At 40.3% G+C, this 25,412-nt stretch overlaps 1 protein-coding gene across 1 annotated transcript; it reads left to right on the forward strand.

The window, feature by feature from the left end:
• The first annotated feature begins 1,299 nt into the window (after window positions 1-1,299).
• Window positions 1,300-24,110, forward strand: cers2b (ceramide synthase 2b). The gene is made up of 11 exons (XM_003450989.5): window positions 1,300-1,895; window positions 13,767-13,940; window positions 14,457-14,574; window positions 14,681-14,799; window positions 17,211-17,268; window positions 17,510-17,560; window positions 18,299-18,391; window positions 20,041-20,169; window positions 21,192-21,298; window positions 21,411-21,564; window positions 21,811-24,110. Exons 2-11 carry the CDS (start codon window positions 13,768-13,770, stop codon window positions 21,964-21,966), a joined length of 1,158 nt encoding a protein of 385 aa, XP_003451037.1. The 5' UTR covers window positions 1,300-1,895; window position 13,767; the 3' UTR covers window positions 21,967-24,110.
• Window positions 24,111-25,412: the final 1,302 nt, after the last annotated feature.

The raw sequence follows: 25,412 nt of genomic DNA on the forward strand, positions 1-25,412 counted from the left end.
TTTTATGGGAGCGGGCTACTTTTTTATTAGTAGATGCATTTGTCTTTCTCAGGAATAAGTATACAAGAGTATTATTTTAATTATTTTAATAATAATGTGATGTGTGCAGATCACATTTATAAGAAAAAATGACTAAGCTGATTAAATATGAGTCCACAGGTGTGGGATTTGTTAGACCACTGAGAGGATGCATTAAGTAGAGGAAATTTTGAGCATCAGACTTTTAATTTCCTGTGCTTGGATTTTAACTCCTTCTATCCTTCAGTCTATGGTGGACATATCTGGATTTAGAAGAGGGGATATACACACACAACACACACAGCTTTCTACATAATCCCTCTGCTTCTCTGGTGTTTTCCACTGAGATCTACAGCTACAAAAGTGTTTCTCTGGCCAACACAAGTAAATAATTTAATAGGAAGAGATCAATCTGACATTTATTACAATATTGATTGAGGTTAGCAGCCAAAAAAGACCTCATCAATTTTTTATTGTTTATGGTGCATGAGGCCATTCAAACATAAGACGTAAAATGGAGAATATTCCAGGATGTGATATATTCATTACCGCATGGGCTTTCTTAATATTGTATGTTATTCATGTATAAAATATTCTACTTATTGAAGGTCTTTTGTCATAGATTGTGTTTGATTAAACTTTTAGCTGTTGCAAAAGATAGGTAAATAAAGTGCATCTCATGTTATTTAACCTTATCTTTGTGACCTATTCAAATACTTGTATGATCCACTGTTAAGTTAGGACCAACACATACCCCCACCCCCCGCCCTCACTTTGTGGGCCAAATATAGTATTTAATATAATTAAACTTAAGTAAACAGCCTTATTGATCTGATCTGAACTGTGACTGTCTGGGACAAACTTTTTGACAGGCTGGCTGTGAGTCAAATATGAAGATACAGCCTTTGACCCCTCACTTGCTTCTCTTATAGTTCACGTGTCACTAGGAAAATAAGTATGTCTGTACAAAATATACAAAATAAAATATCCTATTGTTATTATCCTGTTGTTATTATTATTGTTGTTATTATTATTATTGATCATTAAAAAATATTTGATTAAACGCCCAGTAAAATGTAACAGAAAGGTCACGATTGAGTGGGACATCACCAAAGGATTTCTACATTATAGTAAACATTCAGTCAACAGCAGATGCTACGTCAGCAAAAAACGAGGTTAAAGGTCAGCCACGGCAAAGCTTCCAGCCGATCAGTATTGTAAGTTACGAAATTTAAAAAAAAATTGATAGCTTTTTAAATTAAAGAAAAATACCAGACACGGCTGTTTCGGATACAAAGATTTGGGGGTAAAACTTTATTCCGAACGGAAAAAAAACGCGGATATGTGTGTGTGAGTGTGTGTGAGCCAAATGCTCTCTCATGTGCTTGGACGTCATCTGCGTCCCTCCCTCTCCGTTATCCCCTCACTCCTCCCTCTCTGTCTGCGCCTCTCAGTCCGCTCTCCTGCCGGCCCGACCCGATCCTCTGTCCGGCCACAAAGACCCCGCCGACTCCCGGGACACACGAGGGGGAATTAGCTGGGACACGACGAGGGAGGGGGGAAAAAACTACCTGAACACTGCTGGGAGAAAAGCCACCGATATCGCATTGCAGCATCACACAAATTCTCCCCCATCTGTAGCTCCCCTTTCCTTCCCTTTTCTCGCACATTGTTCTCCATGGAAACATGTAAAAATCAGTAAGCTGCGCCCTTCTGAGCACAACCAGCGGGCTGGGCACACTCAACGGGACCGTTAGCTTTTTTTTTTTTTTCCAGCGAGCTACGCGGGACCAGGAGAAAAAAACAAAAGACAACTGCAAATTTTTGGTGGAAAGAAGATTTTTTCTTCTTCTTCACGGCGCGAGAAAGACACCAAAGTAAGTACCGTTTCACTTTCATGTCGGTTGGTAGACGTTGGTCGTTTATGTGCGCGTGAGTGTTTGCGGGAGACGCACGCTCCGCATCTTCGCTCACCTCAGACGTCATTACGCACTCATGCAGGAATCGGGCAATTAAAAATAACAGGCCGCTTTCGGTGTCTTAACGACAGAAAGAGAATAAAAACCAGGCGTAAGCTGGGTTCATATGTGATGGTAGATTAATTATTCCTGCCGGTGGCTGTGTAATATGAGGACACGAGGGCAGTCTGGCGCTTGCTTCAACGGTGGATCGCTAAAGTTTGCTAACTAGCCACATTATCACTGTAACTAACACACACACACAAATCACAGCCCCACTATACAAATATAATTTTAAATAGTATATATCTTTTTTTCTATGTTTAATCATCTCCGTTTCACCATCTCCTCCAGGTAGTCTTTAATATGCTTCACTTTGCAGTAGCTACATTAAAGCAAATCTGCAGAATGCTAAGTAAACATAAATACTAAAGCTTTCAAATGAGAGGAGGCAGCTGTAGCTGCTATACGAGGAATAATTGTTTGTTTTGTTGATGTTGCCACAATGACTCTTTCATACTCAGACATGTGTAAATACATGACATCATAGCAGGCAAGTATGTATAATATATTGTCACAGTTATAATATCCAAGAAGTAGGCTAATTACAGGAGTGCCATATTTAACCTCATGTGAGTCAGACCAATAAAACCAATTTGTACAAAATTTTCCCTTTAATGTGAAGAAGTCCACTCTGGAGATGTTTTTAGCACTTAGACCAATATAGACCAACATTTAATAAGTTGAAAGATACTGTATAAACAGAAACGCCCACTTTACTATATGCTTTAATGGCCAGACAATATAATGTTTTGTTTCTTGAAAAAATTCTTTTTTTTAATTTAATTAGCATTTTATTAACAAAACAAATCGTTGATAGGATGAGAAGTCCTTAAAGTCTTCTCATATTCAGTTCTTGTTTAGTTATACACAATAGTGTATATATATATGGCTTCACTGTAGGAGCCGCTATTGTTTTATGTTTGCAGCTCCGGCTACCAGCTGGCACCTCTTGTGTTTACTGCTTATTTAGGTGTATGTATATAAGGGACAGCAGCTACAGGTGCTGCCTGTTGCCAAGGCAAACAATTTTTTGACTGTGCTATTGTGTAACTATAATGTGTTGAGGAGATGTGCACTCAGTGGTACTTTAAATAGACACTACATTTACAGTTCGGTCACCTTATGAGGGGATAGAAGTACTTTTAACTTTACAGACTTTTTAATGACAGCAGTTTTTGCTCTCTGTAATGCTATACAGTGGCCCAAAAGGGACCATTAAGTGGGATTTGCACTTCTACGTTAAATCTACACCATAACCTATGCTATAACCTGACATTTTACTCCCTAAAACTGGAACTAGATGTGTTTGGTATTGTTGTTTCTTCCTATGTTTTTCTAGCTACTTATTCTTTCACTGTCATTTCTTTTTGATGGTCTGAAAGATCAGTTTGAAGAGAGAAACACTACTGCTAACTAGTGTTTTGGCTGGTGTGCACACCAGCACAATAGTGCATTCCAGAGCAGCTCCAACAACCCCAACTTAACAATCCAAGATCAGTGACTGTAAACAGTAATAAAACAGTAAAGCTTTAAAACCGTGTGGCAGCTGTTGTGTATTTGTGACTAGCTAAAAAAAGCCTTATGCAGAACATTGACAGGGCTCTATGTCTGAACATGCTGCAGCGGTGTTTTTTAGAGTTACAGTGTGTAAGATCTCACCACTAGATGTCAGTAGATTACAGATTGCATTCAACTACGTTATTTTTCCTAACTACTTCCAATTCATGTTGATAAATCTTGGTAAGGTAGGACAAACAACTCTGGCCACTGTTCATCTGTAGTTAGTGTAGGCTGTTAGGCTGTTAGTCTGCGGTTTACCTCAGCTTGTGTCCACTTGTGTCTCCGCTTGTGTTTACTCTGGAGGAGGCTGTAAAGGAATTTGTCAGTGAAGCTTACTTGTATCTAATGAAAGCGATACTGAGATGAGCTGTTTCGATATCCTGAACTTTTCTGAAGCCTCCGTGTCTGTTAGCTGCTGTTAGCCATTAGTGAAACGTTCTTTGAAGTAGCTCATTGTTGGACACTAAGTGAAAAAACTCATATTATGTGAGAATGTAATCAAAGTGTTTATTAGAGAGAAAGTTTCATTTTTATGACATTTGAGCCTAACAGTAGCTGGCATAACATTAACTTATAATCAGCTGTTGTTGTTCTTGTTTAGCCGGCTCATTGTCAGTTGTCTCGAGATGGGAGGGTGGTCGTATGTCTAATCTATACATAAACTAACATAAACATATACATATACATATATATAACATAGATTGTTCAAACTGCTGCCTTCACGCAGGTGCTACAGAGTGGTGTTTCCTAAAACCAGCTGCCACAGACACAGTTTCTTTTCCCCAGTTTGCCACTCTGATGAACACTTTTATATCATTCTGGTCATATGCACGCTGTCTAGTTCTTTTCTCCTCTGTCTATGGTATATATGGGGATGATCTCTAGCTATAATTAATTAATTAATTAAGATTTATTCTGAGTTTATGAGAATGATTCAATTTTTTGGGAAGATTTAATTACACATATTTAATTTCATTTAGGGTCATCTACTGATCGGTAAGCACTTACAAAGCATAGGAGAAAGTGCTTGTGTGAATTGGTGAATGTGGCACGTTGTATACAGCGCTTTGAGTGCTCCGGAAGAGTAGAAAAGCGCTATATAAGAATCAGTCCATTTACCATTTACACTTATCAGTGTTTACACTAATTTACACTAATCATCAATTTGCTATTCCGATTTTATTAGTTGGAAGGCACTCAACTTGGGAGTGACGTGACTCCCAGCTATTGCATTTGTGTCTATTTGCACTGGCATTTGGATATGCTGAGTAAAGGATTGACTCTGATGACTAGTTGCTTCCATGCAATCCTTTAAAAAAACCACAGTGCCGTCTTTCAGGATTGACATTGTGCATAGATGAATTGCTGATTGGTTGAAAAAGTGGGCTTGTAAAGGAAATGGAGTGACAGTGGAGTTCACTAGGAAGAGGGAGAAACACCATCAAAGATCAAAAAAGCAGCACGAGAACCACAAACCGTGGCCGCACTGGACAGTTTTCATTATTTTTAACGCCTGTTTTCACTTCCCCATGAAGAAGATGTTTGTCTATTATCTCCTTAGTGGGAGGAGCTAAACTAAAGGAACAGCAACACCACAAACATGACCAAGAGTAGCCCTCAGACTGGGTGCAAAACATGTAGATAAGGGTCTGCAAATTTCCGTGTAGAACCAACATAGAACTATGCCAGCCCCCCTTCGGGGTTATGATGATGTCACAATTACTGTGACCATAAACACTGCTTTAGATAGGCTGCTTTTAGCCTGTGCCGGAACTGTTCCACACTGTTGGCTGATGACCATTTGTAACTTTTTTGAAGGATTTTACGCAGCAGTTCATTTAAATGATTAATCAGTCATCCAATTAATAACTGCTGTGCTGCTCTTACAGACTGAATCTTTGCGTCCATCCAGGATAAACATCACCGAAATCCAACAGCAGAGAAAAGAAAACACAATGCAGTTTTTCCTTTACCTCAGCCTAACCTGGACAGATAACAGCTGTCAGCTGTCAATGATTACCTCTTCTTCTTCCAAACTGTTCAATGAGTAATCAGTAAGTCTGTTGGGGCTCATTTTTCTGTTGCATGTTTTTGAGCGTCCTATATGTCCAGAGGGCAAAGCGTTTGGCCTCAGCAAGAGCGCCGTGCTTGCTCAAAGGGGCCGAATTGAACTGTGAGGAGAAGAAAATCAGTATTACGATGTCCCCACACCACCTGAACAAGCCTGTTCAGATCAGCCTGCTGCCTGATTGAACGGTCTCATCAATAATTCATCAGTGTCACAGATCAGTGTCAGTGGTACTAAAACCGACTGACTTGTGATCTCTATCTAAAACACAGACTCCGTGACAGTGATGAAACCGTTGAGCTGTCCGTCTGCTTTAGGATGATTTTGCATTTTCTTACACGTAAAAGATCTAATTTACATATATGCTTTTTTGTGTTTCTTTATTCACTGTGTCTAATAAAAATATCTATTTTAAAAAACTATTTTTTTATCAAGTGTAAGGACGTATAAAATGTGAATGATGTGTATGACTCACCCTGAAAACTCTCTGGCAAGAATATCCAAAGCATGACCTGAGTTACAGCTAATGAACCATGTGCAGAAAGCATGCCAGCCTCCTGAACTGCCACTTCATCCCACAATGTGTGCATTCAGGTTTTCATGGCTTGTACTGTGATTCCTAATCCGTGGCTGTGAGCTGGACCATAATACATAAACAGTGTATATAGGGGGCCTTGACATACTGTATTTAGTCCACGGCTGAGATTAAAGTATTTGAAGAGTTTGAGTTGCAAAAAAATTGTATGAATCCAGTGTTTCCCTCAAACATTGGGCTACAATTAGGGGTTGATATTACGGATTGCCTGATTATCAGCCTGGCTGATTATTTGGCCTGATAATCCACTCTGATCTCATAACAAAACACAAACTGTCACGTGTTTATATGACAGTGTGCCTTTGCAATTAATGTATTTTAATAGGAAGTATATTTCATGCCTGCAGCATCTATGTTGTCCACACTGTTCAGCAGGTTATGTGTCACCCTGACAGCAAATAAAACTGAGCTTTAAAAAAGGTGCCAGCCTTTGCATTTTATCCTAAACCACTATTTTTTTCTAAACCTAACCAAGTAGTTTTGCTGGTAGAACATAACCGAGTGGTTTTTAATTCCTTAACCTAGAAATATGTCATGTGCAGGGCTCAAAATGTGGACTTTTCTGCCCTTTTAAGTCTTCTTACCAAAGCTTTGTTTCCAAAGGTCAGAAAAGACGTCAGGTCGGATTATTTCTTCAGTACTTGTAAGTGATGTGGCTTCCCTGGTTCTGGTTATTTGTTATTGGTGGCTTATAAGCCTAGTGGGAATGGATAAATGTAAATTATGCATAGCACAATAATAAAATCATCAATCAATTAATAATTAAGAGTGGTAAGTATAAATTATGTGTGTATGAACATGAATCAGTACTTAAAACACCATATAGATGAAAAAACGTTGTGCCCAGAAATAGAAGATAATTAGATTAGATGTTGTGACTATGCCAAAGGGCAGGACGGAGGTGCAGTGGTAAGCAGTGTTTCTTCACAGCAAGAAGGTTCTGGGTTCAGACCTGCTGACCTTTCTGGGTTGAGTTTGCAGGATTTCTTTGTGGCTGTGTTGTTTTCCTCCAAAAATCCAAACACATCAATGTGAGCTTTGTTAACAATTATAAATTCACTGCATGTGTGAACGTGATTAGGCCGACTGTGACAGACTCGGGACCTTTTGCCTATATCAGCACGGAATAGGCTCCAACAACCCCATGACCCTTAAAAATTATAGATGTTGTTTTCTTCCATATCTGTAGAGATATTTTTTTCAATATGGCTTAACACTGTCCCCACCAATGATGACGTATCATGTGATTATAATAAAAATGTAACTTTATCCATCTACATATATACATGGATAGATCTTCAGTGTAGAATCAATATGCAGATTTAGAGCAATCTAAATTCAATAAATAACTTAGAGAATAAGCATTGAGCAAACACTTAGTGCCAAGTGACTGAGATGTAACTCAATATCCTTATCAAACCAGTTGTACTAAATCACCAGGGCCAGCAGTTTATGAGCCTTTAACTATGAAGTGACCAACTAAAATGAGTGGGATAGTTTATGACTCTCATTATATTTTACACGTTATTACTTTATCATACGTAAACTGTTTTCTTTATCAGTGACAGATATTGTATAACCCGTTTATATTCTAAGTAATTACAATTTTCTAACATTTTTATGTTAAAAAAAAGTTAAAAAGTAATCCTGCAAAAAAGATTTATTTAGTGAATCCTTGTGTGGTTCCTTTTACAAAAACACATCATTTGTGTGAGTAATACCAGGAAAAAAATACATGCTAAACTTTAAAGTATGTTGGAATGAATTGTGTATTGCAGTATGCTATATATAAATATAGATGAACTGGTGATACTTAACGTATTATAGATAAGTCATAATCAGGCTACTATTTCATCCTTTTTTTTTTACTTCCTTACAGTTGTTTAAAATATAAACAGCCACCTTTTTTTTAAAGATATATAATATTTAAAATATACTATGTGGGCAAAAGTACTGGGCCACCAACACAGCAACAGGAGCTGCTCAGCCATGGAAACCCATGTCATGAAGCTCCTGGCGTTCAGTTTTTGTGCTGATGTTAATGTCAGAGGAGGTTTGAATTCCACAATTATTGAGTCTGCGGTTTGTTAGTGATTTTTACTCACTTGGCGACCCCTCTCTGTAACTTTATGTGGTCTCCCACTTTGTGGTTGAATTCCTGTAGTTACTAAACACTTCCACTTTTCAATAAAACCATTTACAGCTGCTGGTGGAAAATCTAGGAAGGAAGAAATTTCACAAACTGACATTTTACAACAGTGACATCCTGTTAAGTACCACACTTGAATTTAGTTTAGCTTTTCAGAACAACCCATGTTTAAAAAAATGTCCAACAGCAGAACTCCAGTCTTTTGAATTTTGCTAAAATTACCATCAGTGTACCATTCTTTCTGGTCTCCAATAGTAGTTTTTATAGCTTATCGTGTAAGTGATCCATTCATTCAGTTCAATTCAGTTTTATTTATATAGTGCCAAATCCCAGCAACAGTTGCCTCAATGTGCTTTATTTTGTTAAATCTCCCCAAGAGCAGTGGCAGAAGGAAACAGTGGGAAGGAAAACCCCCCTTTTAACAGGAAAAAACCTCCAGCTCAGGGAGGGGCGGCCATCTGCCACGACAGGTGTGGGGTGAGGGGAGGAAGACCTGAAAGCTGAAGACTCTGCCTCCCATTCTACTTTTAAATACTCCAAGAACTGTCTGAGACTGAAGTGCTCTAATGGGGTGATACGATACTATGAGGTCTTTAAGATAAGATGAGACCTGATTATTCAAGACTTTGTGTGTGATGAAAGGGATTTTAAATTTGATTTTGGATTTTCATTTGCTGTTGAATGTGTCAAGTGTGGATGGATATGAGTAAATGGATGGTTGTACAATCATAGGTGGCTTGGTACAAGTGACTCACAGTCAGAGCATATCACTACTGTCTCGTGACTTATGTTCCTCTGGCTGACTCAGTCCTCTACCATCCAGAAAAAGGCTGACTGTAAATCTTCATGAGATGTTCTTAATCTGTGGAGATGAATGGGAAATCTGGAGTGCTTCCTTTGTGTGGTGGCAGCATGTTTACATTCCCCAAATTTTCCTGGACTCTGTACCAGGAACCAGTGAGTGTCTGTGTAGGTTTTTACTAAAATTTCTGAGAAGCTACATCACTTGTTTGAAAACCCAGGATCCAGGAAAAGCTTAAAAAGAAACAGCAGTGACAGCTGGTGAACTGAGAGAACTGTTGATAATCACCAAACATGCTTGTACTGTACATTCATTGTCAGAAAAACAGAAGGAAAGGGACAAACACAGACAACTTCCTTTTTCCCTCCCCTGCCAGAGGCTTCCTTTATTTTTATTGGACCATTAAAATGGTCAGAGTCTGATCATGTGATCTAGTGAGCCAATAGCATGAAGGGTTAGGAAAGCTGTGGGGGGGAAAGTGCTTGAACATGCTGAATTCACTGCATGAACTCAACAAGTCACCCTAAAAATACCCTCTGGGATCCTAAGTTGAACTCACCATATACTGCTACAATAATGAGAAATTAAAAGAACTTTGTTTAGTACCATGTTCCCCCCTTTGTTTGCTTTTGTGTGTATGTGTTTGGTGAACTAATCACAGCGGACACACTCATAAACAGTGTTTATTTTTATTTTTAATTATAGGAAATCACATATTTACACAGGGGAATAAGTGCCATCTGCTCTTTGGGCCATCCGTAGTGATGCTCAGAAGCTCATTTAGTTATCGGATTTCAATGAGATTACACCGTTGTTGTTGTTTTTTATAATGGAGCCGGACATGCATGCAAAAACCCTGCTCAGACGACCTCTTAAGATCTGGCAGCACACTCTGGGAAAAGTGAGATGTAGGGCTACCGAAGTGGAAGAGCTGGCAAAGTGACCAGGAAAAATATGTCACCCTTCCCATCCACCACTACCTGTGTTAAAAGAAGGGGCATGGTGGGGTGCAAGAAGGGGCAGGCCAATGCTCAGTCGGCCGTGCTCCTGCAACAGGAAACTGGGGCCATGACTAACATGACATGATGAGGAAAATAACTGAACCATGAGACGTAGCCAACAGTGTCAGTGAGCTGCAGTTTACATGAAGTGAAGCTGAATTTCTTGAACTAGTTATGAAGTTAAACATAAAAGATAAATTATGGCTTTTCTGTTACAGATGAAAAAATCTAAATAATCAGGAAAATTGTGGAATCATGAAACTAAAGAAACGTCTTTGTTTACGCGAAGACTTGAACTTAATTATCCAAATGGAAAAACTGAATAAATTAATTATTAACTGAGCTAAAACTCCCACGGTCTGTCTGGGAGTGAATCTGGAGTTTTATTGAGGGGCAACAGGAAAGGGAAAGGATGTGCTGAATAGCAAAAAAAAGAAGAAGGAGTCTTGCAACACAGAAAGTGGCACAATGTTTGTTTTAGTAATTGATAATAGTTGAAATTATAACTGTAGTGGTCTTTTCATTTTCCCAAAGTCTGTGTGATTAAGTGGAGTAATCATTTTGGCTGCTCCTTAAGCCTGTGACTATGGGTGAAATATCTGCAGGTGAGCAACAGAGGTAACTACCAATGAGAGCGAAGAATACTGTTGATTGGCATATGATCTGCTCGTTAAATAAGGGACACATACTGCCCACTTTCTTAAGTAGGCCAGATCAGTGAAAGTGGAAAATATGTGCCCACATTTTCCAGACCTGTCAGGTGGGCGGATTTGGAGTCTTTGCCGACCCAATTGTAGGCTTTACGTTTGACACCCGTATATTAGTGTTACCTGGGCAACCAGAGGTTTGGCTGTCTGTAGACGACAAGCTAGCAGCTTTGAGCAAATCGCTTCCAGTGTGTTTAATTCGATCCCAATCCCAAATCGATTTGTGTCTCCTCCTGGGGGCAAACTGGGAATCTTGCATATGTTTAAATATGTAAACATCTACTAATCAGTCTGATGAGTTCAGTACACCAATAAAAGGCCAGTAGAGGAAGGAGGTCAGTCAAACAGTACACTTCTTCTCTATATGACAAATGCTGGTTTAATAATAGATAATCAGTAGTCAGTAATAAAAAAAACTGCATACTTTGCAGTTTCCATCTGTTGGTCAGGAGAAACAAGTAATGTTTAGATGTCCCCTTTGCGTCCATTTAATGGGTGTTTTCAACATTATAAGGGTCTAATTTAAAGAAAAGGCGCTTATTTATTTCTCAGAGAAACTCTTTTTCTGCACTGATATTAAAGTATTTCATGTGAGCTCTTATCAGAAACGTTAAAACCAAACACAGCTCTAAACACGGATAAGGACATGCTAAAAAATTTATGAATCGCACAGTTGTTTTAGTGCTTCTGCTTCTCTTTCTGTAAAACTCTATCAACATTAATGGCTACGTCGGGTTTAGGCTGTAAATTTTAAAGATAGTCATGACAGGGAGGCATTACACATGGTTTTGGCTCTCTAAGCTAAGGAGGGAATCCTTTTTAAATAACTGGCATGGAGCAGCAGGGTGGGGATGAAGCGGTTACGAGGTTTTGGCATTCGCAGCTGCAGTTGTTGGGAGGGGAGTTACTGTAGATCTGCAGGGGGACACCGGAGATAGAGTGCTTTGGAGCGCCCCCGCTGCTCTGCACTTACGACTGACTCATGACTCACGTCCCGCAGATATTCATTCAAACCTCTTTACACTCTCTCTTTCTGCCACTCCCTGAACTTTGCATCAGAAATATTCAGCTATGTACTGTCTGAGGAGAAAGCGCTGCCCTCGACTAAGCACATGTGGAGGGAAAGATTTGCTTAGTTGTTGGTCTGCCTTCTCCTCTCTTGTGAGGGCCTCTTGACTTCTATGCATGCTGTCTTTGCTCTGTTATATGCATGGTAGGAAACACACAGCAAGGCTTCCACTTAGGGGGAAATCATCCAATTCTCCAAATTATGTATCCGATTACAGCTGTCCTCCTATATACATAGCCAGGGATGTATAGTGGATGCGTGTATAGCCAGTCTATAGACCACATATGGGCAAAATATGGCCTGAGGGCTGGGACAGGCTCACAAACTATCTCAGTCCAGCCCATGACATCCTCAGGGGAAAACAAGAAAACACATTTTCCGCAAAAACACAGCATGTTCAGTTTGTAAATTTGTTACATGATAAGTTCAAATCTGGAAAATTCGGATTTTCATGTCGCTTTTTCACAACACACTCGGTGTGTAATACCCTTAAAATTCCCACTCAAACTCTGATAGGTGCATCAGGAGTTTAGCATCTACCTGAGCATACTTCACAAGCCACCTAACTTCTGATTGGCAGGCCCCTGATAATTGCCACCCATATAACAATAATTAAAAAAGACTAGAACTAACAGTGGAACTAATAAAAACGAAACTTTTTGAAACAGTAAAAACTAAACTGAGACAAATAAACCCACTGTGGAGACTAACTCAAACTAAACTGGAAGAAACAAAGAAAGATTTAAAATGAAATAAAAATTAAAAATGATGAAGAATTACAAAACTTTTTAGCTCAGTTATTCAGTTTACCTCTTTGCTTGCTCATCCCTGCTTATGGATACAGATTTTAGGAAGAACAATATCACTATACTTTGAAAGAGATGCTCATTTATGAAAGATCAACATTCCTACTCTCACTAGTGGTGAGAAATAGGAGAAATGCTCTATTATTAAAGCTCTTGGAACTTTAATAATAGAGAAGTGATCATACTTTTAACGTAACAAATTTATTAGTAAAATGTGCAGAAATGACTCTACTGCAGCTGTTCGTGAGGGAGTCCCCCACATCAGCAGATATTTCCTTCAAAATGACTCAGAAAGGCATATTTTTAGAAAATGTGTTTACTTTTAAAAGAGCAACAGAAGTAGCAGCATGCGCCTTTAGTCTCTGTTGGGTCTGTTTGTCTTAAACCAAAGGACTTTTAAAGGGATTTTAGTTTAAAAGATAATTGATAAAAATAAAATCATAAAAGCTCTGCTGAAGCTGCAGCTCGCTCCTAACATGTTAGTTATTTTTTAGAAGATGGTCAAAATCCTCAGAACATCTTTAAGTTGTAACATTCTGATAAAAACAACCTCCTAAAAGTTTTTCTGTTCGGCTCATGGAAACAGTGATATAAATATGCACAAACACTGGAAACAACCTGTTGTTGTTTCAGCCAGCGTCATGTCCACATTCTGTTGTATTCTCTTTTTTCACTGGGCTGTTTTCTTCAGAGTAACACATTGAACACACTGTAGGAGCCGTGGCTAAAACCTGCTCCACCGCCCAACAGCTTTTCTTCAAATAGATTTCCACCAGGACTGTGATGGGAAATTATTCCAAAAATATAGGTGTGACCTGCGAGTTCCAGCAACCATCCAGCTGTCTTTTCTTTACCTATTTTGACACCAACAAATTTTAGGGTTTGCGGGTCTAAATGATAGCTATTGCAGTGTAGCTTGGGTTACACGCTGTCTGAAAGTGCTGACTCCGTTTGTGTCCGTGTGCTTCAGGATGTTGTCGGAGCTCAGTGAGTGGTTCTGGCAGGAGCGGCGGTGGTTTCCGGAGGGCCTGGGCTGGGCTGACCTGGAGGATCGGGATGGACGAGTATACGCCAAGGCCCGCGACTTGTGGGTGGCTCTGCCCATCGCCCTCATATTCCTCATTATCCGTCAGATCTTTGAAAGGTCGGTCCATTTTTCACTCTGTCTTACTCTATCTCAGACATTTACCTTTAATGCATTTATGCATTTCTCTGTGTCTTTAATCTCTCATCAGGTACCTCCACTTCTGACTTTGTATTCACTTAGTTTATGCTTTTTTTCCCCTCAGTAGTTACTTAATCCTTCTTTTGTTGTGCCCAGATCTATGATGAATAAATTCCCATTGTTTCTTCAACTGTTATTGTTTTCCACACAAGTGTGCAAACAGCGTTCCTGTTTCCAGGAGTTAATCAGCGTTCATCTCTGTTTCCCTGCTAATGCCAGGAGACTCTGTTCCTCATTGTTTTTCATTTCTACCTCCTATTCAGCCACAGAATGGTTAGAATATACGATAAAAGAAACAGTGTAATCCAAACAACACATTTACAGAAAAAGATATCTATATAATAGCTTGAATATCAGATTATATAATATTTAATGATCACAACTGTGCTTCCTTTTTTGTCACTGTCTTTTAATCCCAACATGTCACAATTGCAGGATGGTGGCCACGCCTCTGGCCTCGCTGCTCGGGGTTAAAGACACGGTGCGGCTCAAGGCCCCACACAACACCACACTGGAGTCCTACTACTGTAAGATTAACAAAAACCCCACACAGGTAGATACCTCTGGCCTTCTATTGCAAAATCACAAAGGCTGTAATGCAGCCCTCAACTAAGTCACTGGGAAAATAATCAAATCTGACCTCTTTATGCTGTTTTCAGTCTTCAGTAGCAAGTCTTTGCCAGAAGACTGGCTACTCAGAAAGACAAGTGCAGCGATGGTTCAGGAGACGAAGGAACCAGGACAGACCGAGTCTGCTCAAAAAGTTTCGCGAGGCCAGGTATGCACCCGTGCTCTTCTAAACATATATGACTGCTGTAGAGTCCAGAGAGCGTTAGCACATTTCTGAGGGCAAAAGTAGCCCTCTATTTCTGCACTCATTGCAATGTTGCCCCTGCTCTCCACACACACACACACACTCACACATCCAACCATGCTTATTAGCACAGGGCCTTTGCAGCTGGGGCTCTGTCACCACTGTTGGTTATTTTTATTTGTAAGCCAACATTTACTGTAACAGAAGCCGAGTTAAACCAACAGCCTGATCACCTGATAAGACAAGGCTATTGAGACCAGCTACTAACAGCTGACAGGATTCACAGCGGCATGCTTGAAGATACGTACAGTACAATAGACAGTAAGCAGCAGATAACATGATACCGATACTAGTACTGATAGCATGCAGATATACTGTCCACTGATATGGATGCAGAGAAATCCAATGATTATATTATCCCATGTGTCCTGTTTGTAAGTCTTTCATGGCTGTTGGCTTGGGTGTTGTTTACGTTTGATGCAGATCTGTGAAAGCTTTTAACTCAAAAGATCAGTTTACCATATTTACCCAGAAGACGGTGAACACACTGTGTACAGTGGATGAAAAAGCCACTGTAAAAAAGAGTGAGATAGAAATACAGTTTGTACCCACCACAGGGTCTCTGTAGCTTCTCTGGAGCCTCTGATTGCATCACTCATGAGATGGAGTTGTAGGGGAAGTATTACAGCTTTGTTTTTTCCTACAAGGCTCAAAAGACATGACATTTTTCAGTGCACGCTCACCCTGGAAACCCTTTTCAAACCCTGTTCTCTCACACCCCTTATTTCTTTCTTTCTGATAAATATGACAATTACAAAACTGTAAGTGTAAAATCAGGAGTCACCGATATGTTTGCCAAGTATTCGGATGGGTTGAAGTTGAACCCGTTTGTTCCCTGAAGAAACTCGTTTGTTTCATTACATTTGCATTACTTAGCCATACGTCATAAGTTAGCAACATAAAGCTTAAGCTGTAGTCAAAGTCTCTTCCACTCAAATCTCTAATGAAGTCACACGCATGATCTGTATTTTACTGTGTAAGTATTAACTCAAAGAAACAATAGAACACCTGCCTGAAGCCACTGGAAATGGAGTCTGCAGTGCTTTAAGCCTGACTGCTCATCAGCATTTTTGTTACTTGTTCTAAATCAGGCTTTGGCTGTTTGGCTGGAGTCGCCATACACTCAGCTTTAACCTCACTCTTTCTTTGCCGCTTTAGCTTTGGTTTGGCTTATTGCAGATGTTTGCAGGAGTTGATGTCATGTTAAGAGCAGTTGTTTCTGGGCGGGCTGCGCTTTGCACTTTAGCGGCACATTTTTGTCCTTTGCTGCCAGAAAAATGAAAATAATTTTCTGCACCCTTTAAAAGTTTTCTGTATCCCACCTCCCTTCACATGAACTGAAGTGACCTGATTTAAGTGGAAGTGCAGGAAACAGCATGTTTTATGATTTTTTTCTCTCTGTCTGCCTATCACACATATCATTAAAGAGCTTTTGTAACGCAAGTTCGATTAGTAACTGTGATGTGATGCTGAATTTGTGTGTGTCACAACAGCTTTAAGTGGGCTAAATGCTCAAAAATAGCTTAAAATAGCTTTTGAAGTGATTTTGTTTTCCTGGTACACATAATGGGAAAAATAACTACAAAAACCAAAGAAATAAAGCAAATAATATTATAGATGTCAGGTATGGGCCAAACATCTACATTATTTCAGCCAATTTACAGTGATGTGTGTGCATATGTGACGTGTGTGTGTATGTGTGGGTGTGTGCAGGTGTGCATGTGACTGCATGCTTGTCGCTCTCTGGTCATGGTGTGTCTTTCACTATGCGGGCTACAGCGTAAAGGCATTTTTCTTGTGAATCGATGTATTGTGGATGTGCACACAACAGGCTTTCTGTATCTCTCCCTTATTTCCCCCACTGGGGTATCTCCCACACTCCCACTCCTTCTCTGTATCTGTGTCTCTGCTGCAGCGTTTTCTATAGCGTCTTCTTATTACACCTGTATGAGCAGTGACAATGACTTATCACTGTCTCCAGTACAGGGTGTTGTCTAGTGGCTCTCATTGTCTGTTAGCACATATTTGACTGTGTCTGTGTCTCTGTGTGCGCTTTTGTGTGTGTGTGTTGTGTGTGCCCACGTGTGTGTGTTGTGTTTGACATTATCAGCAGATTTTCCAGGCAGTTCACGCAGCCTGGCATCTCTCTTTAACTTGTGTGTTTGTGACTGTAAGCGAGAATTTGTGTGTGTGTGTGTGTGTGTGTATGTGTGCGTGTGATGCATTTATATGTCTGCTGGTAGAAAATGTGCCTACTGTCTTTCCTCATTGACTGAGTAGAAAGTGTGTTTGTATGTGTGTGTGTTCTCTTGCAGTTGGAGATTTACCTTTTACCTTCTTGCTTTCATTGCTGGCCTGGCCGCCCTCATCGATGTGAGTACTGCCATGTTAACCTCGACCACTCCTCTTCCTCCTCTCATGCTTTTATGTATATTCATGACCTGTCCGGCTCTCAGAATCTTTCTGTGGTAGTCTGCCTTTCCCTTTGCCGTGATAACCTCACCTCTCGCGCTGTCAGAGGGGGAAGCATTGACTCATCCTTGTGCTGAGTCAGTTGTTATAAATACACCTGTCGTGTTTTGCTGTCTCATTCCCATCCTGCATGTCCTTCCAGAAACCTTGGCTGTATGACCTGAAGGAGATGTGGCAAGGCTTTCCTGTGCTGGTACGTCTCTAGAATGACTAAGTACAATAAATGCACTGCGTATCTGTTCATTAAATTAAGCTCCAGAACAAAAAGGTCCTGGAAGGTAATAAAGTTTCTCTCTGCCTGCCCTGAAATGATGGAAGTAACATTTCTAGAGTGGGTTTTCTTCGTTTCGGTTTCACTTTAGTTTTGATTAGTTATTGTTAGTTTTAGTGTCTTTAATGGGTGACATTTGTCAAGGTCTGATTTAAGGACTTTAAAGCAGGTGTTTTAACATAAACACTTCTCTCATAGTCTCACCGAAGATCCCAGACTCAGTGAATATCTGTGCCAAAGCATCCTCAGGCTTTTTAGTTTAGTTTAGTAAACTATACTCCCTCGGTTGGGAGGCGTGACACATATAGATTCAGCTGGTACTGGATTGGAGCCTCTTTTGTCTTCAGAATTGCCTTAATTTTTCTTAGCATGACTACACCAAGATCCTGGAGGCATTCCTCAGAGATTTTGGTCTGTATTGACATAATATCTTCACACAGTTGCTGTTACAATCATGCAGTTTGGAGGTGTTAACTGGCACTCTCTGAAGTTAAACCAGACATTTGTCATTTTTAAAATTACACCATAATCAATTTCATCAGAGAACATTTAGAAGGTTAATCTGTAATATAGGAAAAAGTACAGCCCCACTTCCCACTAGTGATTTGCACAAACTGTTATATTGACTTTAAAATTAACGATCTGTCTCCTCCCCTTCAGACTCTCTTGCCATCCCAATATTGGTACTATATGATTGAACTGGGTTTCTATGGATCTCTACTCTTCAGCGTTGCCTCTGATGTCAAACGCAAAGTAAGTGAATTTATCTCAAGAACACAAAGATTTTCTTTGTTTAGGAGTACAAAGGATTTGAACAGGAAAAGGAGGAAAAGACATTTGTCTTTCCTCCCAATCATCCATCAATCAATTTTTTGCTGCTTGTCCAGTCTGGATGACAGAGTCAGCAGCCTAAGCAGAGATATCCAGACCGTTTGCCCCCCAGCCACCTCCTCCAGTTCTTCCAGTGACATGACCAGAATACCTCACCTAGACGGTGCCCAGGTCGTATCTTATTCAGATGGAACCACCTCAACTGGCGCTTTTCAGTATGGAGGAGTAGCGGCTGTTCTTTGAGCTCCTTACCCTACCTTTAAAGGAGAGCACAGCCACCCTTCGGAGGGAGCTCATTCTCATTATTTTGGTCACTACCCAGAGCTCGTAACCATTGGTGACTGACTGGTAAATACATAGCTTCATGTTCATGTTCAGCTCCTTCTGCTGTGTACTGCACTCCTCTACCTGAGGCAGTAACTCATCCCTGTCCTGGAGTGGGTGCTCCACACTTTTCCAGTTGAGAACTTTGGGATGAGAATGAATACATCAGACTTTGAAGTGCTAATTCTCGTCCCATATGCTTCACACTCACCCTCAAACATTCCTCCAGAATTTGAAGGTTGACTGACAGACAGACTCTCCTCTGTCAGTTAGTCTGTTAGTGGAGTGTGACTCCCCTGAAGTTGGAACACTCTCCAGTCCCCCTTCTTAAAGAGGGGAACCACCACCCCAGTAAGCCAGTCCCAAATCAATATCCCCAACTTCCATACAGTGCAGAGACGTATCAGCGACAACATTTGCACAACAATTAGTGCCTTGAGAAACTCAGAGAGAATCTCATCCCATGGTCCACGAGACTGAGTCATACTGAACCCAACTAAGCCCTGTGATCTAAGGGCTAATGGTGAGCCCGTCGACCAGTCCTGCCTCCAGGGCTCCAGTAACCCCAATCCAGGTGAGGTAATGTGGCTCCATAAGCGTCTTGTGAATCACACTTGGTCTGACCTTTCACCTAGAACCAATTTGCCTTGGCAGACCCTACTTGGGACAAATTTTGACAACGTGGCACTTAGGATCATTAGGGCAGACAAACCCCTTTACCATGATAAGGTGGTGGTTCATGGAGAGGGGGCATGCAAAATGAAAATGAGTATGCCATTTGTGCAGACACAGCCACCATTGAATCTCTGTGTGGTTATAGCATCATAATTCTGCACACAAGGCTGACAAAGAGTCTTTCGTCACTCTTCTCTGATCAGTTTCACATCTGGCATGGACTGTGAGTGGACATTAGGCTGCTGTGACACGTGTGTGTGTGTGTTTCGGTGTGCCTTTGTGTGACGTGTGTGTGTGTATTGTGCGCCTTTGAGTGTGTTTGGCTTGGACTTTGCTCAGCCTGGTCAGCTGAGCACAGTGGGGTAAAAACTCTTGCCAAACTCTTTCACAGTGTGTCTCAGCAGCACAAATGTCTAACCCAGATAATGTTAAGCTGGATTTACTAGCATTCTCACGTACCTGGTTAAAACACAGCGCACGGTTATATATGTGTTCTGTTTCATGTACGCAGCATTAATTAAAGAACATCTTTACCCCCCACCACTACCCCCCATCTATCTCCCCCTCTCCAGGACTTCAAGGAGCAGATAGTTCACCATGTAGCAACAATCCTCCTCATCAGCTTCTCCTGGTGCGTTAACTACATCCGCTGTGGAACTCTCATCATGCTGGTGCACGACTCCTCCGATTACCTCCTCGAGGTAAAGCCTCACCTCATTTTATACACTGATTGAAAGCACATGCCCAAAATCAACTAACGTGTAACTCGACATATATTTACATCCTGTCGTGCTGGAGATATTTAACTCCATAAGGTGTAAGAACTGTGTTTGAATGTTGCACAGTTTGCACTGATGTCATTTATCCCTACCACCACTAAGCAGGATGTTTTGGCCTTTTGAGTATTCTGATGACTTTACACTGATCACATACTGCCCCCTTGTGGAGGAAAGTGCAATTTAAGTATTATTTGTGGGATATAAACACTTTAGACTTTCATTAATTACCATGGTTTTTATCAAGTAATAGAAATATTTGTAACCTTTTTTTTTTTTTTTTTTTTTAAATTGGGGTCATTCCCTTAAGCATTAAATGTATTTTAGTTTGTCAAAGGGCCATAAATAGCAGGAATGTGATACTCACTCTTTGCCAAAGACTGTATAAGTGGTGAACATAGATGCCGTGAAGTCACCCACTGTTAGCAAAGTCCAGTTAAACGTTAGGAAGATTTTATCTGGGTGTTTACCAGACACAATGAGCGAGGGGTGGAGCTTACTGTGAAAATGGGGGACACAGCACACAAATCATTAGCCAATAATCTTTGTTTATGACACATAATTTATAAAATGAACTAAATGCTTTATTCAGCATGGTTTGAAGTTACTGGCTGAGGCCATAAAATCATCAGAAAAGTGTCACTGAGGTCACAGAGCAAGAAATCAGAAGACCAGAAGTCTTTTTGTAATCACAGGATCGCCCCCTGTTGGCCTTTAAAGAGAATACGTGTTTAAAGCACTTTCACTTTAGCCTCTAAATCTTTTACAGATCCACTGGCTAAGTTCCTCCTTTATACCACGAATACTCTTTGCTTTTACTACATTCATCCAGTCAAGCTCAAGAGGACCCATTTACAAACAGAGAAAGCTATGAATAAAGCTTAAATGCTTTTTTCCCCCAGAAACTTTCCCTTTTTGATTATTTTTTTTATCTTTTCCACTCACAGTCTGCAAAGATGTTCAACTATGCTGGGTGGAGAAATGCCTGTAACTACATTTTCATTGTATTTGCTGCAGTCTTCATTGTCACCCGCCTTGTTATCTTCCCCTTCTGGTAAGCACACACACATACATATACACAGATTTGAAACAGTAATTTTGACTGCTGCAGTATACCACTGTTTGTCATGCTTCACTCTCCTTAATCCTCGCCGTCTCTCTTGCAGGATTATTTACTGCACGTGGGTGTATCCAGTGACTATCTATAAGCCGTTCTTCGGCTACTACTTTTTCAACGGACTGCTGATGACTCTGCAGTGTCTACATATCTTCTGGGCCGTTCTCATTATACGCATAGCAATCCGATTCCTCACCAACAATGTAAGCAAACCAAAAGAAATCAATTAGGTCAAACAGTAAAATCTAAATAATGCTGCAAAACACATTTATTTCTGAAAGTCAAATTTGCACATACTCTCTTCTGAAAAGCTGCAGATCAAAAATGAATAAGACGTTTGACAGTTTGTTCTGACACTCTGCAGAGCTCCAGGAGAGCATGAGCAGGAGGTCTCCCTGATTAATGACGATGTTTACATATTTTCATGAGCTTTTCCTCATGTTTTTCAGGAAAAAGTGGATGATGAAAGAAGCGACAAAGATGAAACGGACGAATCAGAAGAGGAGGAGGAAGAGGAGGCAGGAGAGAAAAAGCATATGAAGAAAAATGGCCCGGTGCAGAATGGTCACACAGTCCACAACAACAACCACAGCAAGAGGGAGTGAAATAAAAGTCACAGCATGGAAAAACGTGAGAAGGACTTATATCCCTCAGTAGAGGAGCAGGAGGGAGGGACGAAACAGGTTGTGGGCGAGGGAGGGACCAGTGATTCCCTAAAACCCAGAACAGCGGGTATCTGAGGAAATTTGGCACTGTTACTTTTACACAAGACACATTCATGTTTTTTTAGAGGGCACAGAGATCCAGCAGATGACATACACTACATTAAGTGGCACGGCTCTTCGCTTTGTCATCAGAGGAAAAAAATGTATCACTGCCTTTTGTTTGATGTTAGTCCCAAACGTTTTCAATGAGACAGGGAAGAAAAAATGGAGAAGAGCAAAGTTTGGAGAAGACAGATGAGGGGGCGGAGGAGGTGATGCTGCTTCTACTTTAGCTTTCATGTTCTGACTGTGTGCCTTAGAGCCAGCTGACGGCTGCGAAAAAGCCATTTTAAAGCCTTCTGCTTTGAAATTGAGTTGCTTTATTCTTTGTTTGCTTTTTACTAACAGAACAAAACAACTGAAAGTGGGTTATGTGAAGGTGACACAATAGGGCATTTATTTCCCTAGGTTTCTGTCTATGCAACTATCTGTTCAGCTATTGCAATGTCTTTGCACAAAAGTACAGAGTCTCTCATATAAAGTAATAACCTGCAGTAGGACTGCGCTCCTCTGCTCTCCGGTGTGGTTTGTGCCATTTGTAAAGTGTTCTGGTTTGAGTTTAGTAATCAGCAAGATTTTTTTTTAAAGGGAGACCTATCATGCCTGTCCATATTTTCTGTCATAAACTTTTAATAATGGATGTTCACATTAAACATGGCCAAAGTTTCAGATAATGAGGTCTGTGCATGTGCAGGCATTCCCTGTGAGCCAAAAGCTCAGACCTTATGTTACTCTAAATGCTCTATTTCAGGTAGTTTTTTCTACCCCTGGATCTGTGTGATGTCACAAAGAGAGGCTATCCCTAATATGGTAATCTTGGGCACACAGCTCTACCCACTTAGTGTTAAAATCTTTTGTTTACAAGAGGCAGCCAATCATAGCTGGCTCATACCTGATTTATGGCACTGTGTTAAAAGTTAGCACAAGGATAAAACATTAGTTGAACAGCATCTAATAGGCCTTAATTGTATCTAGCTTGCCACTTATACTATTATAAATATCTAGTATTGTGCCAGATTTATTAGCTCAGTTTTACTCATGTTGACAGTGACAGTGCCCGAGTATGAACGCAAGCATCACCCGCTGCAGTGGAGATTCAGCGCAGTACTATAAACCATGCTTCAAAGGGACCTGGCAGGGAGCTAAAACCGCTTCTTTCAAGATAACCCATGATTATTCTGAACTGTGAATCATGCAAAGCTCCTCTAGCAGAGTCCCAAGAATAAAAATATGGTGCTGGAAACAAGCATAATATGTCCCCTTTTAACTTCTGTTCATTCCTAATCCAGCAAGGCTCACTTTGTACAATTCCTGCTTCCAGTAGAGACATCTCCAGAGTTCAACAGTTCTTTGACGTTTAGGCCGTAAAAGAGCCAGAAACTAATATAAACTCCAATAGAAAACTTGAACTTCCTGCTGAATAACTTTTTCCTCTCTTCTTCAGCTCAAGCAGTTTTGCATTGACGATGCCACCCACTGAAGAGCGATGACTCAATGTAGTCACTGCGAATGGGCGTTGCTCTGTTGAAATGCTGTAGTTTCGTTAAGTACAGTGGAGCAGGACGGTTTCGCAATTTCAGATTTGCCGAGTTCACTGCCCAATAGTCTGGGTTCTGATTGTTAACCCGGCTGCAAATTTAAAGTGTTGATCTGAGTAAATTTTTTAAGTATCATTCTGGGTATTAAATGTGTTTACAGGTATGTTCTTTGAAGCTTTTATTTTGTTTTTAGATGGAATCATGAAATGAGTGTTACAGAGTTTTGTTGCTCTAAAGCTTTGTATGTCAAGTGCCTTATCTGTAATGTATGGGAAGCTCTCCTTGTCTCCATGCCCTCTCCTTTTCTTTCCTGTTTCCACCTCACATCATAGATCCAACCCTAAGACTGCTACATGCTCTCACATCTTCTCTTCTTTATAAAATGCCTTCCTTTTAAACACCCTCATTCCACTACCATGTTCTTTTTAACTAACCCCCAACCAACCAGCAGCCTCTCTTCCCCAGCGATACAGAAGAAACAGCTGCGTCCTAATTACAGTGTTATTATTATTTTTTGTTTTGTTTTTTTTGTTTAATGATGCCTAAGTATTGTTATTAATGATAAAAGCAAAGATCATGAATCACAATGAAACCAAGTTGAATTTGTGGTTATTTTCGCATTCGTCACGGGTAATCCTAAGTAAATCAGTCCTTTTATAATAACTTGTATAATTTGCATATATCTCATCAATATATACAAAGGGGTCACACTCATTTTTATTTACATCGTGGACAACATAAATTCATCTTAAGTGGGCTGAACCAGTCAAACTTTTGCCTAATAATCTATATTTACACACACACACAAAACTTTCTTTCAGCATAACAAAGCTACTACAGTTAGTCCCTGAGGTATCTTAAAAAAAGGAAGTGCAATAGACTCACTTTTACACATTAAAAATAAGTGCTGCGATTAGAAAATCAAAGAAATCCATCACCACTGCTCTGTGACCAATTTGACCAAAGATGTGAACATTTAAAGAAAATGCACCCTCAGCTAACTGAACTACCTGAACTTTGTCCTATAATTTAAAAACTTGCATTTTCTGTTTATTTGCAGCAATGTTCTGTTTTTACAGCGCAAACACTGGGTGATAAAGTCGTGCACTAGGTGGCGCTGTCACCTCATAATTACATCCTCAAGGGTTTACGCAGTTTAATGTTAAGAAACTGAGACATTTTTTACTGTGCATTGCTGAGCACTGTGACTTTGCTAACCAATAAAGTAGTTGTATGCACTGCATGTATAAAACTCAATGTGCATTGGAAGGTTTTTATTGTGGGGTATTGGAGCTTATGTATAACTATAAATGCGGTGCTGCTGCTCAAAAAACAGCCTGACCGGGTTAGCACTTTCATTTGATTAGCAGTGTATCCATATTTTACATTATTGTGTCACACATAAAACAGTAGTACCAGAGAAACAGCTCAGGTTAAGAAAGGCTGCGAAAAAGATGAAGACCACGGAGAAGATTCGTGGATGTAGTGATGGAGGAGATGAAGATGTCTGATAAGACAGAGTATACCTGGAAAAAGGTGAGAAGGAGGCAGATCATCTTCTTTGGTGACCCCCCTTAAGGAAGCAAAAAGAAGGACAAGTTCCAAGCACTAAACAAACTATCCAACATTTAGAAACAGGTAGCAGGGTATACACACGCCGTTTAATTCTTTGATCTAAGCATTTCTGGACTATTTCACGTCCTTCAAGTTGTTAAATTTGCCACCTTGAGGAGCAGGAGAGAGGATTCC

The sequence above is a fragment of the Oreochromis niloticus genome, linkage group LG11 (genome assembly GCF_001858045.2).
Source record: "Oreochromis niloticus isolate F11D_XX linkage group LG11, O_niloticus_UMD_NMBU, whole genome shotgun sequence".
NCBI lineage: Eukaryota > Metazoa > Chordata > Actinopteri > Cichliformes > Cichlidae > Oreochromis > Oreochromis niloticus.

What these genes read in the sequence shown, in the direction of transcription:
- cers2b (XM_003450989.5), top strand. Translation starts at nt 13,768, where the DNA reads ATGTTGTCGGAGCTCAGTGAGTGGTTCTGGCAGGAGCGGCGGTGGTTT. An exon ending in AAAAAGTTTCGCGAGGCCAG is followed by an intron (nt 14,800 to 17,210) that starts GTATGCACCCGT and finishes GTTCTCTTGCAG; the next exon opens with TTGGAGATTTACCTTTTACC. An exon ending in TCCGATTCCTCACCAACAAT is followed by an intron (nt 21,565 to 21,810) that starts GTAAGCAAACCA and finishes CATGTTTTTCAG; the next exon opens with GAAAAAGTGGATGATGAAAG.